The sequence below is a fragment of the Limulus polyphemus genome, unplaced genomic scaffold, assembly GCF_000517525.1.
Source record: "Limulus polyphemus unplaced genomic scaffold, Limulus_polyphemus-2.1.2 Scaffold1972, whole genome shotgun sequence".
Taxonomy (NCBI): Eukaryota; Metazoa; Arthropoda; class Merostomata; order Xiphosura; family Limulidae; genus Limulus; species Limulus polyphemus.
In genome coordinates, this window is record NW_013667582.1 from 176,889 (window position 1) to 192,327 (window position 15,439).

Genomic DNA, 15,439 nt, shown 5'->3' on the forward strand with positions numbered 1-15,439 from the left:
AAAAAATTTACTGGCTTACAATTACTGTATCATAAAATCAAGTAAACAATTATGATATGTTACCAGTATAAACCTAAAAGTAAAAAAAAGAAATTATTATTTTTCATACTATTTATTAGCTATTTTCAATCCATTTAATTTTTGCTTTAAATCTTACTTGGGCCTATAAAGGAAGTAAAACTAGTCTGGGTGTAACATACAATCACAAGCAGGTATAATTTTCATTTGTACAGACATGCAAGGTTGAGTACATAATATTAAAATGACTTTGGATGTGCAAATCAGCAAGTCATATGACAACCACAGCTGATATAAAGACAAAGTGGAATGAAATGTATCAGAACTATATTTTGGTATTGTTTAGCATTTTACAGGTACTGTGGTGCCACCAAAAACCAATCACTTTGAGGGAGAATATGTGACAGCCCTTTCTGATGCAAGATACCCATATGCTCAGATCATAAAGATGTATTCAGATTGGTTATTTAGAATTTCTAAGAATGGATACCCCTTTTACTTAATAGCAATGGAAAACAAGGGATAGGAATCAACTTGGGACATAAGTAAGAGACCTGCAACAAGTCATACTCCACCGCAATATCTTGTAATAGGTGAGAATTTATGCACACCAAGGTCAACAGCAAAGGCTATTCAAATGTCCCAGGCAACATCTTGCAACATAAATAAAAAGGGTTTCCATCTGGAAACTAGATTAATAGGGTATGAATACACCAAGGTAAAGCTTCTAATCATAATTAACATACAACCATCACATACTTCAAGCAATTGTAGAATTAAATGGATATTCATGCTACTCCATACAAAGAAAAACCAGTCAAATTATTGGATGCATTTTTGGATTTTTGGGTGATTGGAGATTGGAGTATTGAAATGGGTGTTGGAAAACCATCAACCTTATACACTGGATGGATCAGGGAAAGCTGAAAGGAGAAGTACTGTGCTTTGGTCATGACAGCTTTATGACAGAGCCTTTTATAATCTCAGCTACACTGCAGGATTATTGTCAAGATACACAGTTGTCAGACAGAGCATGACTGTAACAATGTGATGAGTTTTCAAAATTGTTTTAATATAACATATGTAACCCTCTTTATATACAAGGGTATCTATCTAAAAAATACTTTCTTTTTCATAGCATAACTGTCCTTTATTCACTGAAGTTGTTTCATTTATATGTAACACATCTGCTACAAAATAGTATGCACTGTCTCTTGACAAAAGGTTGCAAGTTTTACAATGAAGCTATTATTTTGGTAATTGCTCAAGAAAACATGTTAATGTCAGTTAATGAAAAACAACTGGGACTATGCACACAGTATACCTTGATACACAGTGTTGCAAGAGTTGAAATCCATAGACTTAAGACACTTAATTTCATTTTGAATCAATGTTTTAATTGCTCTTAAAAAATAGAGGTAGATGAAGAAATATCAATGGTCATTGAATTGATATTATGAAGTCTAAATTTTAGATAGAAACTGTAAGTCTGCATTATTTCAATCATGTAGCTTTCTTTGTACAGTAACTAAAATAACATTGTAATTGTGTTGTTACTTTTACTTTATTTCTCATTCAATCATCAATTTATTATGTGCCAATTCCCAGCAATCAAATCCTCAATCTTATTTATTTGGAGTCTTACTGCTTTCTGGAAATCAAGAAAGACATGTGCAATAAAAAAAAAACTGATGATCAACTACTACAATTCAAGATTATCAAGAAAAAGATTGCCTTCGAACATAGGTGTATATGGGGATACATAGACAATCAGCTGCATCACCAAACTTGAAAACTTTACTGCCAAATTTATTTTGTGGCAAAAATTGTTACTGCAAAGTTAGCATTCTAGTGTAGACTGTGGGGTGCCCCATTACCAAATCCAGTATCAGAAGAAATTTTTTTTTGTGAATAGTGCATTGTAGCAAAGGGCCTGGTAGTCATTTACTTTTACTGAGCAGCTAATAATTTAAATATTCTGAAGCTCTGATATACATATTCATTCTGTGTCTTACACTTTCTTTTTCAAGAAATGAAAAGGGACATTTTTTTTTTCCTTTTTTGATGGTATTTTTATTTCTATTCTTATAAGTTAAATTATTTTTTAAACTAAAGAACTTTTATAATTTCCGTTTAAACACATCGTACTATAGTACACAGATAAAACGAAAAAGAAAACAACGATAATTGGACACAATGAAACAAAGTTTATTCACTGGAAATTATCTATTTTTTTGTAAGACAGTAACCAGCAATTGACATGTTCACCATTGACAATTGTTAATTGTATAGGTTTCTAATTTACACTACATTCATATAAAATACAGTTTACTGTCCATGCTGAACCATCTAACAGAAACATGGCCTGAACATTAGATACATAATTATTTTAAATCAAAAATATAGGTTTAACCAACTACACAAATGCTCTCATTAACTCTCTGTACATGGACACAGTCAATTTGACCGACCTTGTAGCCATCTTGTAATCTTCAAACTATATATACTATAACTCTAAATATACCTTCACAAAATTTGGCAAGCTTTCGATAAATAATAGAATCTGTTGTACATGCAAACAAATTTTTTAATAAAATATTTCAATGAAGATTTGTCTATGAATTTATTAAGCCTTCACTGAATCAGTCTGTGTAAAAGGTGATTTTCATAAAAATAAAAATATTTATTTCAATTTTACAGTTTTCATATTTCATTTGCATTATCTCAGGAACTTCGTAAATGAATATCAAAATATTTTTTTTCAATAAACTTTATATTTTATTTCTTATTTTTCACTACCCTAACACTAACTGTAGAAAAATCATCAATGTGCAGTGACATGAAAATTTGAAAACGTAAAACAAAATAATATCGTTATCTTTTTCTTTGAATACATAATTGTCTCAAGAGTTTCAAATTACTTATCTTCATAATTTCAGTTGTTAACCTCTTCACATCTTTTAATGGTTTTATTTCCAGACTTTGTACTGGAGAAGCAGATTATCCCTCCATGAAAAGCAATAAATCACAGCAAGAGCTGTTTCTTGTTAACCCAACAAGCAGAACATGTAATCTCTTCACTCACACACATAACTGTACTAGCCCTAACTTTTCTTTATTAAGTTGGTTGTCCAAGTAAAAATTAAAGTAACTTTGAAATATTAATTTTATAACAAAAAATACTAATCAGTAAAATAGAATGTTCAAAAAGTACTCTCTAAATAGTTTTAAAACAAAATCTTAACTGCTTAAGGCACTAAATTAGGTACATCCAAAAGCTACAAATTCCATTTACTATGACTTGCTATGAGATTAAAGGAAAAGTCATAAGATTTGCAGACAGAGAAATCTACTCTTTCCATTGATTATAAAACATATCTATCAGCCACATATAGGTGATTATATAATTATCTTGAAAAACAGATAGGAAGGGGTTCTCTGGCAGGTTTGAGAACTGTATTGATATCTCAGCAAATACAGAAGTTTTTAAGTAACTCCTTTTGCAATTAAGAAATTAAAGCTTAGATAATATAAAAATTTGGATTACAAACTACATTTTGATGCAAAGATAATAAAGTTCCTTAATTAAATTTTAAATGTAACTCTGTAAAAGGTTATGACATGCACACTTTGACCCAGTAATATGAAAAGGGTTAAAATATCAAATACTGATAATGACTGTATTTACCAGAAACCTGATAATTAAAAAATACTCCTTTCCAATTTTATCATTTCTCGTTTTTAAACATGCAGTGATAAGAAATTCCCCAGACATAAAAAATACTTTTATCAAGAACTTTTCACTTCATATTATTAAATGTGTTTATAAAATTCACCAATTAAATGTCCTACCTCACTAATACAAAGGGCAATGTCTGCAGACTTCAGCTGGAATGACATACTCTCTTCACAAACACTTTCAATATTGTGTGCTTCATCAAATATCAATACATTTCCCTGCAGTTCAATTCCATGTGCTTTTCTGGATTTTGGGTCAATGAGGTAGTTGTAAGGTGTAAAGATAATATCTGTTTTACTTTTCAAACTCCTAGCTGCATAATAAGGGCAACAGCTATTGATGAAAAAAGGTCAACATATAAATCCACGTATAGATGTATTAATAAAATATAAGTACTTCCATAAAAAAGTTGTAGAAACTGGAAAAAGTAATTTATATTAAAAGAATATTGAATGCCTTGAAAACTTGAAAGTTATAAGTGAATAAACATCATGGTGTTTTACCTGTTACTTTATTACTTTTAAGATTAAAAACATAATTTAACCAAATGCTCAATAGGTAGTACAGAACTTGAAGATATTTTCCATTATTACTGGTGTCACTAGAAAAAAAATCAGTCCCATAACAAGTACGTACTTTATTGCTGTAAATTCCAGTTGATCAATTGCAAATAAGAAATGGTCCCAACTCCATGGATGGAATGGAGGTGACGAGAATAAACTCGTACGATACAGCAGAACCCATATGAAGTCAATGCGGAACTGCAGTACCTGACCCTTGTACACAAAAAAGGCAATGTGCAGATAGGAGTCGACTATAATGAACTTGGACATCCACAAAAATGTCAACTCAGATTGAGGAATTAGTAACTTGTGAACCTTGGTGAATCTAGGCATTGATATAGATGAGAAAAATTGATGACTGGACACCAATCTCTTCTTAGGCCCAACAACTGATGAGAATAAAACCTCATAAAAAGTAGCACAACTCTCTCACTACTCCCAGAGCAACCAAACTCTAATAGCCCTAGAACTAAATTCCAAATCCTGAGGTTCTGTAGGAAATGGAAACCCTACAGATTGGGTGGATTACAGTGGTAAAGATGTGAACTGAATGACTAATTCTGACTCAAGGACCTGTAGTCCTCCTGGATCCGTGGTTAAGGTTACAACAGGTCCAGAAAATCTCAGAGCTGAGCTCCCACAGACCCTGAAAGGGTGATGATCTGACTGAACAATAGAACCATTGGATATAGACAGAATCTATTCTGTGTACCAATGTACCGAACGGCTGATGTTGGGGGTCAGGTCCCAGGAATAAGGGCAGAACCATGACCTCTTGTAGGAGCTGATGAAATTTGAAACACCAATGACAACAGGGATGAATGTAGAAGTTGACTATTTAACCAATGTGCATGCTAACAATGGTTCATGTTCATCAATGAAGTTAGTGATTCTGAGAGTCTTCCAACAAAGTGAAGTGAAAGAAAAACAAAGTGCTGGATTTTAGAGTTTTAAGTCCATTGATTTACCCTGTCCCATCAGGGGACATTAATCTATTCAGGTAAATTACTAACTCTGCCTTATACCTCCAAAATTCGAGGAGCAGATGTATTATTTGAGTCAGAAAAACTTTCCACCTGGTGGTGGTTGGCTAAATCATGAAGTTCCGACAACAGTGTCAGATAAGGAATAACTGAGAAGTAAGCCTCCCAGCATCAACCACAATGTCCATGGAAGGAAAGAGAGCTAAAAATTTGCTCCCAGACCTTTCACCCATCAAGTGAGGTGCAGGCTCAAAAGCAACCAGGGAAAAACCCAAAACATGACACTATCAATGAACCAACTGAAGAAAAGTCAAAGACAGTTTATCCTAAAGCAGCCTCCTTTTTGTTTTTATATGTCATTTAACCTTATCGCCACAAGTATCCTTTACTGCACATGACACAAAGTTTTAGTGTCTTACATTCAAAATTTTATTAAAGTACTTTTTTTTTCATGTTATACCAATTAGAATAGCTTAAAATCTTAGCTAATAATCCATATTTTAATAGTATATAAATTTTAAGTTATTAATTGTAAGTTTGTTTTGTTAGAGCAAAGCAATGTTGGGCTATGTGTTGTGTCCACTATAGGAAATCAAACAGCTGATTCCAGCGTTGCAAGTCCATAAACTCACCATTGTCCTCCTATGGGACTAAAAACAGACTAAAAGAAGGCATAGGAAAAAGCAAATCTAAATTGTCTCCAGAATGTCCAGAATCACCCTCAATTGAAGCCCCAGAGGAACATCAAAGAACTGAAAATATGTCTTCATCTCATTACAAATAAGATCAATGGCAGTCCCCCCCCCCCTAGATTGTTGTGCAACACTAAATATCAGAGGTGAGGCATGAGAGACCTGATTTGCCTCCGTGCCAGAAGTAATAATCCAGGAATTCCTAACATAAATCGGCTTGCCAATTGTTTTTTTTTTATTATGAAAATCATCAAGGTAACATGGAGAACGTTTGAAGTACTAGGAAACCTGTTAGTGACACTTTGTCAAAAAAATGTGATAACATTATCTGAATGAGGTGCTTATTAACAGCGCATTGACATAGGTGGAGAGTGTCACGAGACAAACATCACCAAGGACAATTAGGTGGGATAAAAACTAGAGCAAGTGAAAAAAACTCAGACCAATGCTTAAATGGGAAAAGGAAAAAACCATGGCAGTCGAATAATAGCTGTAAGTAAGTATATTTTGTAACTATTGTAGCTTCAATTACAAATTATGTAAATGGTTAGCTTTGATCCTAAAATGATACACAAATAATGAGAATATTGTCATGTAAAACTCTTATGAAGTGACAAACAAATTGAAAAAAAAAAACCTAACAGCAGTATATGTAGTTTCGATATAGAGTCATGAACACTCAAGCACTGGTGGATGAAGCCATTGCAATAGCATTAAACAAAATAGCCAATGATGAGAACAAAGATATACAAATTAATTTAGAAGATATGAAACAACTATTGGAGATTAGGAATTAAAAACTGTTTTATGTTACAAAAAAAACTTCTTTGTGCAAACCAAAGGTCTAGGAATGAAAAGTCCATTATCTCCAGTATTACCAGTTATTCCTCATTAGCATTGAGACAAAGGCCATTAATACAGCTATATTTCCAACACTTTTCTGGTGGAGATATGTTAGTGATATACTTTGTGGCTTTAAAGGAGAAAAATAAAAATTGGTGGTTTTTTGAACATACTAGTAAGTATAACATTCACAACAGAAAAAAAGGAGGAAAATGGTTGTGCAAACTTCCTAAATGTGAACATAAATAAAAAAGAATCATTTAACTTGGAAATTCACCAAAAGATTCACAAAGGAACTTATATAAACTGGTTTTTCAGCTCACAGTAAAAAAGTAGAAAAGGGAACATTAAAAGAACAAAACTGAGACTAAAAAGCAATGAAAATGTGAAGAAAAAATCAAAATAAAAGAGAAGATTTTAATACAAAAAATGAGTCCCTTCTAAACATAACTGATTACACAATCAAGAAAATAATGCACCAAGATAAAATTAACACATATAAGAACAACTGTCTAAAACATCCAAGAAGAGTAAGAGAAGAAATATGTTTATGGATCAATACCATTTGCAGGTGTTATTAGTGAAAAATTAATTAGATTATGGTACAAATTAAAGGACTAACATTAAAAACTTTCTGCTGAAGTTATGTAATAATGAAAAATATGACAATGGCACAGTGTATAAAACAGAATGTTTAGTGTACAAAAATTTCTATATAGGAGAAACAGGTAAGAAAATAATCCCCACATGTAAAATGTGAAAAATAGAAAGAGTCAAACATAAATGAACATATGATTGAAAAACAACATAAAATAAACTTTCAAAATATTAAAATACTAAATATAGAGGAAAATATTAACAAAAGAAAAATTCTGGAAGCACTAAGGATCAAAGAATTGAAACCTGACATTGATAAACATCAGGAGTGTCATTATATTGCATCTAAAATCAGAAGGAACTAGTATCATAAACCAAATTATTTGATTGGATATATTTGCAATTTGAATTTACTTGTCCCTTAAATGTTGTACATGATCATGTCTCACTATTAGAGATGAAAAATTGTAATGAAATAAATCTATTACCCCAAAATAGCCATATCAAAACTTCATATTGTTCGTAAGTTAAGTGGGTACCTTTTAAAAGACTAATTGATGTTATCACTGCTCTTGGGTAATTGATTAAATCACCTAACTACAAACACACAGTTACCTGATTTTCACAATACCTGGTGGACCTACTATGCATAAAGAGACAAATGGTGATTTTTGTAAAGCAGAAGGAAAGACACACTACACAATGCAAGTTTGAAATAAACCTTACTACAGCACAAGAAACTGAAGACTGAATGATTGTGCAAGTGGTCAGACTATTATGTTTGATCATAGTTAGAAGAAATTTAAAAAATGAAACTGTACTAAATTGGAACGAAGATAATTAAAGAACAAAATATATTTGAAAAATTTCAAATTAAAATATAAGGTGATGAATAGTAAAATGGAGAAAACACACATGGTCAGGAGTTATTAAATTAAACAATGATGAAATTTCAAAAGCAGGTCTTGACTTCTTTAAGTTTGGAACAAATCTAGTAGATATAATCACTTAAATATGGGATTTTATATGTAATAATTCTGTACTTCTTTGCTTAGAACAAAAATCAGTCACATTTGCAACATTTCTATTCAAAGAATTAGTAAGAACTATGTTATACATCCACGATCTCACTTAGACCCTTTACTTCTCAGATGAACACAGGTAGTTTCTGAAAGCACTTGGGTTATCAGGGTTCATTCACTGGGACTGCAAAAGTGGTACTTAAAATTTTCTACTAAATAAGCAATTAAAAACGTTAAGAATGAAAAAACACTGCTTACGTATGCTTTTTTCCCAATTTGACTAAATCTTCGATGTCTATCACAGAATTTGTTTGATAATCTTTTTCTCCCAAAATTTTTTGTTCCACATTAAGATAAAATGGACAGGCACGAGTGTTTACTTTAGCTCGACATGCGTGAAGTTTTGCAGCATTATTTTGTAGCTTTGACACCTCAGGATGGAGACAGAGTTGGTCTCTAGAGCCCAGTACCACAGCACGCATACTAGGATGAAAATGTGAACACAAATCATTTTCAATATAAGTAATTGATACGATACAAAATATATTAACTTTTCTATTATCTAGAATTCACCTTCTGAATTCTGTTGAAGGAACTTAGCAATATTTACTTACATGGAACAACTACCAACTTCCTCAACAATTGTAAAAAAACTTAAGAAAACTTAAAACCAGAAATAATTTACAATTTAAACCTTTACCTGAAAAAACATCAATTCAATTTACTATTGAAGCTTATCATAACACTAGTGTACTCTCATGAGACCAAGTCCACATGAATCTAACCTAAATTATAACTAAATATTCTTTATAAAAATTGGTCTAAACACTAAGAAAACAAAACTAGTTGATGAATGTTTTGAACAAAAGTGATAAAATATTATAAAAGAAATACTTTACATGTATATGTACACTATGTACTAGGTTTATTACAGCTACAAATAAATTAACACAGTTTCTAATTTTCATGTAAAATTTTAACTTTTTATTCCATTATTTAATTAGTCTGAATAATAATAAACAAAAATTTCAAAACTAATATAGGATAATTGTTCACTTCTACATGTACAATTATCTACTGCTAACCCAGATATTACACATTAATAAATTTGACTATTGAAATAAAACACACATAAAAAAGCTCATACAAAGTTTTTAATGCAGTTTTGATTAATATATCGAATATAAAGCTAATAAATTGCACTCTCAAGAAACTCCAGAGCTTGAGTTTATAGAAGATCTAATCAGTTTGTAAATATTTGGCATATATACAGAGGGTTAAGTACATTATATGAAAATGAATTTGAAGCCCCAATACATCATTACAGTCCATGTTTCCATATCCAGTCATACTCTATCTGATGACAGTGCATTTTGACAATAGCCCTGCAGCATAATTTCCATTGCAAAAAACTCCTTCATAAGATTATCATGTCAAAAGCACATCACTGAGGTCTTTCAGGTCTTTCCCCTATTTCTATTAGTGAAAAGAAGATAGTACCCAGCACCCATTTCAACAGTCCGGTCACACAGAAATCCATAAATGTAGTGTCTGACAACTTGACCAGTATGTCTTCTTATCGAACAGCAAGAATACCAGTTTTATTCTCAAGCTGTTTGAGGTGTGCTATGGTTGAACAGGAGATATGACTGAAGCCTTATCTTGATGAAACCATACACTATTGGCCTTGTATACATACAATGCCAATATTTATATTTCTGTATGGTACAAAGAGTAAGCAGATATATTTCCAACCATTGATTGGTAGGAAATGGCACAAAACTTGTTACAGTTATCAAGTTACACATACACTATGTCAAATACCACCATATACTGCCACTCTCCCCCAGCTAGGTGCTGTTCATACAGTTTTTTTATAGTTGGCTTTCCTTTCCTGGATATGTCATGGAAGCAACTTGTGTACACATGACATAAGTCACTTTTCGAGACAGAGATTTTTCTTGATTATGTTGTGTACTGGTTCCTGGGACACATGGATGGTTTATGCCACTGACTTGTGTTTGTAGTTTCTCATCTGTTACAACATGCTGCTTACCATGGCTGGGGTGCAACTTGTAACTCAAGTTGATTCATATTCCTTTGTTTTCCAATACCATTAAGTATAAGTGACATCCCCTCCCCATCTTGTAAATTCTAAATCCCTGATCCTAATGCATCTTTATGATCTGGATGTAAATATTTTGTGTCAGAAAGGTCTGCCACACACCCTTTTAAAAAACTATCTGTGAATTTTCAGACAATGTCAAAATATGGTTCTGATACATTCTGTTCAACCAAAACTTTCACTTGATTGTGGTTGCCAATGTCTTGTTAATTTGCATATTCAAAGTCATTTAAATATAGCCTTTTCAACCCTATGTATATAGTACACATTGTATGTTTTGTCTTTCACTTGTCTTTAATTTATTAATACTAAATTTACTTAATTAAATTTTGAATTTCATAACAAAATCTAAATTCTGTTGATCTGTAATTTTCAATGAATTTTTTATGTGTATTAGAATAAAGAGGAAAGGAATGCTAATGAAGGAAAGCTGTAATAAAAACTTTTCTTCCATTCAATTACTGTTGTCAGCTTTGCTTTTGTAAAGTATACTTGGAAAATGTACAAGACTACATAAGTTACATATGACAGTTTATTGGTACTTTCTAACATTTATATGGATTACTACAAAGGAATATTACATGTATATGTAGATAGAAATCATACAAGTGCAGAGATGTCTTGAAAGAATCATTAGATTTATTGTTTAAAAGTTTTGTCTTTTAAAAATTACTTGTATTTGTTAGTTAAAAATATGTTTAGCACTAATAAAAGAAATTAGAAAACTTATACTGGATATAAACAAATTATTTCTCTGCAGTCTTTCTAGAATTCAGTCAAAGTACTTGTACTAACCAACATTTAGTTTTAAGACAAAAGATAAAGACCTGTAATTCACTGAATGTGTTATGTAATGATTTCAAAGGAAATACTTGAGTATATTTAAAATAAAACTGGCACTTTACTTGCAGTGTGCATCTTTTTGAAGAAATCTAATAAAATCTTTCATATTAAAGTTGTTAATATTGTACATTAAACAAATGAATCACACTCATATACATTACAAAAGGAAGCTATATACTGTACCAAACATATTGACTAAAAAGAAAAGCAACACAAAAAATGTCAAATTTAATAATTAAATACTAAACTAACCAATCAAATTTTGAGACAAATTATATCACACTTCTTCTTGTATACATTACATCAGATCTACAATGCTCTTGTAGATAGTACTTATATTTAAAACTTTCCACTACTTACTGTTTGTAATTAGTTTTCTTCAGTTCTTGGACAGCTTGAGATAGTTGAGTGTGCGTTCTAGAACTGTAGATTATTCGAGGAACAGCTGTGAACAAACAAAACTACATCTTCAAATGTTTTATTAATTGATTCATTCCAGTCTAACATATGCTATACAAAGAGGTTCTAAATAAATTCTGGTTTTTAACAGGGCTTTGAGTTTAAAATTATTGCATAGCCTCAGCTATTCTACATAATTTACATATTACAGCATAATCAGTGGTTAATTGTATGATCAAAGATTAACACTTTCCTTCACTGAAATTGTATTTCCAATAGATACTTATCTCTTCTCACATAATAGCTATAATCACACATTGAAAAGTTACCTATATGAGCATTCGAAGATAGCCCATGGAATGTAAAACCTCAATGGATGGTGTCACACCTGTGGGAGACTGCACCACATCTGTAACAGGTATATTCTTTACCCGTAGTAAAGAAAAGGGTTGCAAAAAAGGGTAGAAAGAGGCACATCCAAGAAAGTGGATGCACGAATGGTGTAGAGTGGCTAGAGCATGTCAGACTGTAAGCAGCAGATCAACTCCAATCTAAAATCTGGAACCACCGGGAATGGAGCATCCAGGCCACAGTAGCAGGAGGGCCCAAACTGTCTTCCCTTCAGGCCCAGGAAGCAAAGGAAAATAGGACTTCCATTCCAAAAACCCAGGGCAGCAAATGAGTGCAGACCTAGTACACTACCAACACCAGCCCAATAAGCTCCATCCCAACAAAACAAAGGTCATGTCTGGAGGCTGGAGAGATAAGAATATGAAGGTATACATCTGAGACTTCAACCTTTCAACATCCAGAGTAAGCACCCACTGAAGTGTGAGGAAAGACTCTATGGTGAACCAAGGGAGGTCAATGAACTGGTTGAGATTTGATAAGATGGCAATCCCTGGTCTTTTGGGGAACAACAAACAACTGGGAATAAAATCCCAAAGAAGAGTGACTTACTGTTTTGATAGCATCCTTGAGCAAAAGATATAGAACCACTTCCAAGAGATGCTGGCAAGAAACAGGATCCCATGCAGGAGAGAAGGGAATTAGAAACGGAGATAACAGGAGGACCAGGAAATGAAAGGAGAATCCTTCTGACAAAACCTGAAGAACCTATGGATCTGTGGTAAATGGGTACCACAGATGAACAAACATGGTTAACCATGCTCCTACAATGCCAGAACTGATGGAATAGTCACTTATACCATTCGTACTGGAAAACATGTTAATAAGCAACATGATGGGTCATTGCTGAAACTTAAGAAGGAGGCACTGGAGAGGAGATGAAGCAGGAGCACAAGACACAGGAATGGGAGTAGGAGAAGGCTGGGAGAGATAAGAAACAGGGGAGGAAAGGGAGGAATATTAATGTGCGGCTTCCACCCTGAACTCCAAATACAGAATGGTGCAGAAAAGCCACCATATGAACGTCACGTAAATATGAAGGAAGGAAGAGCATGTGTGACAAAAGTACATCCCTACAAAGGAGATACCAACAACAAAGGAGCCACATACGAGGGAAAGGGACAGAAGAAGATAAGCACGCCAATGTAGGAAAAAAGGGAGGAACAAGTATCCGAAAAAAAAAACCTCATGGAAACGGTGGATAGCCTTGGAGAGAAGATGAATGGAGGAAAGGTAATGGAGGATAGTGGTTAGGGTAAGACAAAGATGTAAAAACTGGACTTTAGAAAATCTCAATGTAGTTTGAGGTTTGGAACTCCAAACTTGAATTACAGACTCCAAGATCCGAAAGTCTAGAAAAGTACAATCTAACTGATGGTTGAAGTCATTGTGGTGACATTGAATTGAGAATTCACATTGTGGATAAGTGGGATGAAGAAAAATTATTCCACAAAAACTAAGTGATCAAAAAATAATACACAGGGAGTCAGCTGTGCTAAGACAGTTGTCACATGCTCACTTGTATGCTACAGTGCAGCTATGCCACATGTAATAATGTGAGGGTAGATTGGAGCATCAAGGTTAGTGGCAAACTAAAACTGTGCATATAGAGGGCAGCACAAGTCGAGAAAATCTATTATGTGAGAGGAGGTAAGGTATCATATCGGAAAATTAAATAGCCAGTGAATAATAACACACTGACATTCCATTTCTGACACATTCACGACCTCTTCCTTCCTCTTTTATGGCTGGTTTATTTTCCATCTGTTAATATTATATTACAGTAAAATACTATTTCTATTACTGTATGATGCCATACCATGTTGAAAGCTTTCTCTATATTGAGAAAAGAAGCAACAATGCATTTATCCAGTTAACCTAACTAAATGATCATTTGTTTGCCTTAATTTCCTGAAAACCATTTTGTAAATAGCACCACTGTACAATATGTTAATTGTACACATTCATTTACTCTAGTACATAAACGAACCTCATGTGTCCTTCTGTGTGTCATGAAGATGGTGGATCATATTCTCTACCAAAACATGTAAAAGAGTGTTGTTTTTTTAACCTTATACAAATAAAGTTATTGTGCATATGGAAACACTGGTGTTTTAATTTTTATTGAAGGTATGCATAAACACTGTCAGTCTGATGTATTTTATTCTCATATAAGATTTAGAATAAAAATCCTCTAGAGTCAATGAAGGGATTAAAAATTTGTTAACAGATGGGTTCATATAAACTATCAAATAAGAACCCCACTAACAATTATCATGAAAATGTTAAGAATGGCTTTGAAATATTATACTGCCTTAACCCCTAACAATATTTTTTAATTATTACTGCCTAATTTTGTTCCTCTATGGTATTATGCACTACCCAAAATACAGAAAGAAAATATTTCCTTATCACCCAATTGTTTCTGGTATTAATTCTTTGTCACATCTCTTTTCTTTCTTATCCTTGCAACAGAAACAGTACAATAAAGATTCAACACACTTTGTTAATCAAATTCACTCTTTAAAACTATCACATAATGATATTACGGTTTCTTTAGATATTGTATCTTTATTCACTTCAGTCCCTGTAAATGAAGCCATTAGCTATTTTGAAGACAAGTTATTTAATAATACTATTCTCATCTTAAAATTAACAATATCATAAATCTGACCAAAACGTGTATTATGTCCTTCTTTGTCCAAATAAATAAACAATTCTATTCTCAAATTCAATAATTACCTAACTGTCACTTAAACCAAAACTTTGGTTGAGGTATGAAGATGATACATTTGTAGTGTGGAATCAGAGTGACACTGAGTTAAAATAATTCTTACACCAATTAAACAATTCACATAATAACATTATATTTACTATTGAAATGTTTTGATAACTAGAAAATTTGATTTGTTTCCCTAAAAACATCAATTTTTTGGAAACCTTTAGCAGTCACTTTATCACCTCATATAAGGTTGTGTAAACTTTTTTCTCAAAAAGTTAATGTTCCATACTCTAACTTAGAGAGCTTTTTGTACTTCATCCAATGATATTGACCCTTTAAATGAAGTCAAATATCTTAAATATGTGACCATATATAGAAAGTCAAGCTGAAAATCACTCATAATGCTGTTAATAAAACTTGTAAAATGAATTTACTAACAGTGTTTGAGAACTGATGGTGAATGTGCTTGAGCAAATCCATTATAT

At 32.5% G+C, this 15,439-nt stretch overlaps 1 protein-coding gene across 3 annotated transcripts in view; it reads right to left on the bottom strand.

Annotated features, from left to right (window-relative positions):
- Positions 1-15,439, bottom strand: part of LOC106465529 (regulator of telomere elongation helicase 1 homolog) — a 61,320-nt gene that overhangs the window by 44,869 nt on the left and 1,012 nt on the right. For all 3 annotated transcript variants that reach the window (XR_002612003.1, XM_022393439.1, XM_022393438.1), the window contains exons 2-4: positions 11,786-11,870; positions 8,716-8,940; positions 3,871-4,090 (exon numbers count right to left, since the gene is read on the bottom strand). Coding sequence is in view for 2 of the 3 variants with exons in the window: in XM_022393439.1 (XP_022249147.1) it covers positions 3,871-4,090; positions 8,716-8,940; positions 11,786-11,870 (530 nt within the window). In the remaining variant the exon portion in view is untranslated. The remainder of the gene's footprint in view (positions 1-3,870; positions 4,091-8,715; positions 8,941-11,785; positions 11,871-15,439) is intronic.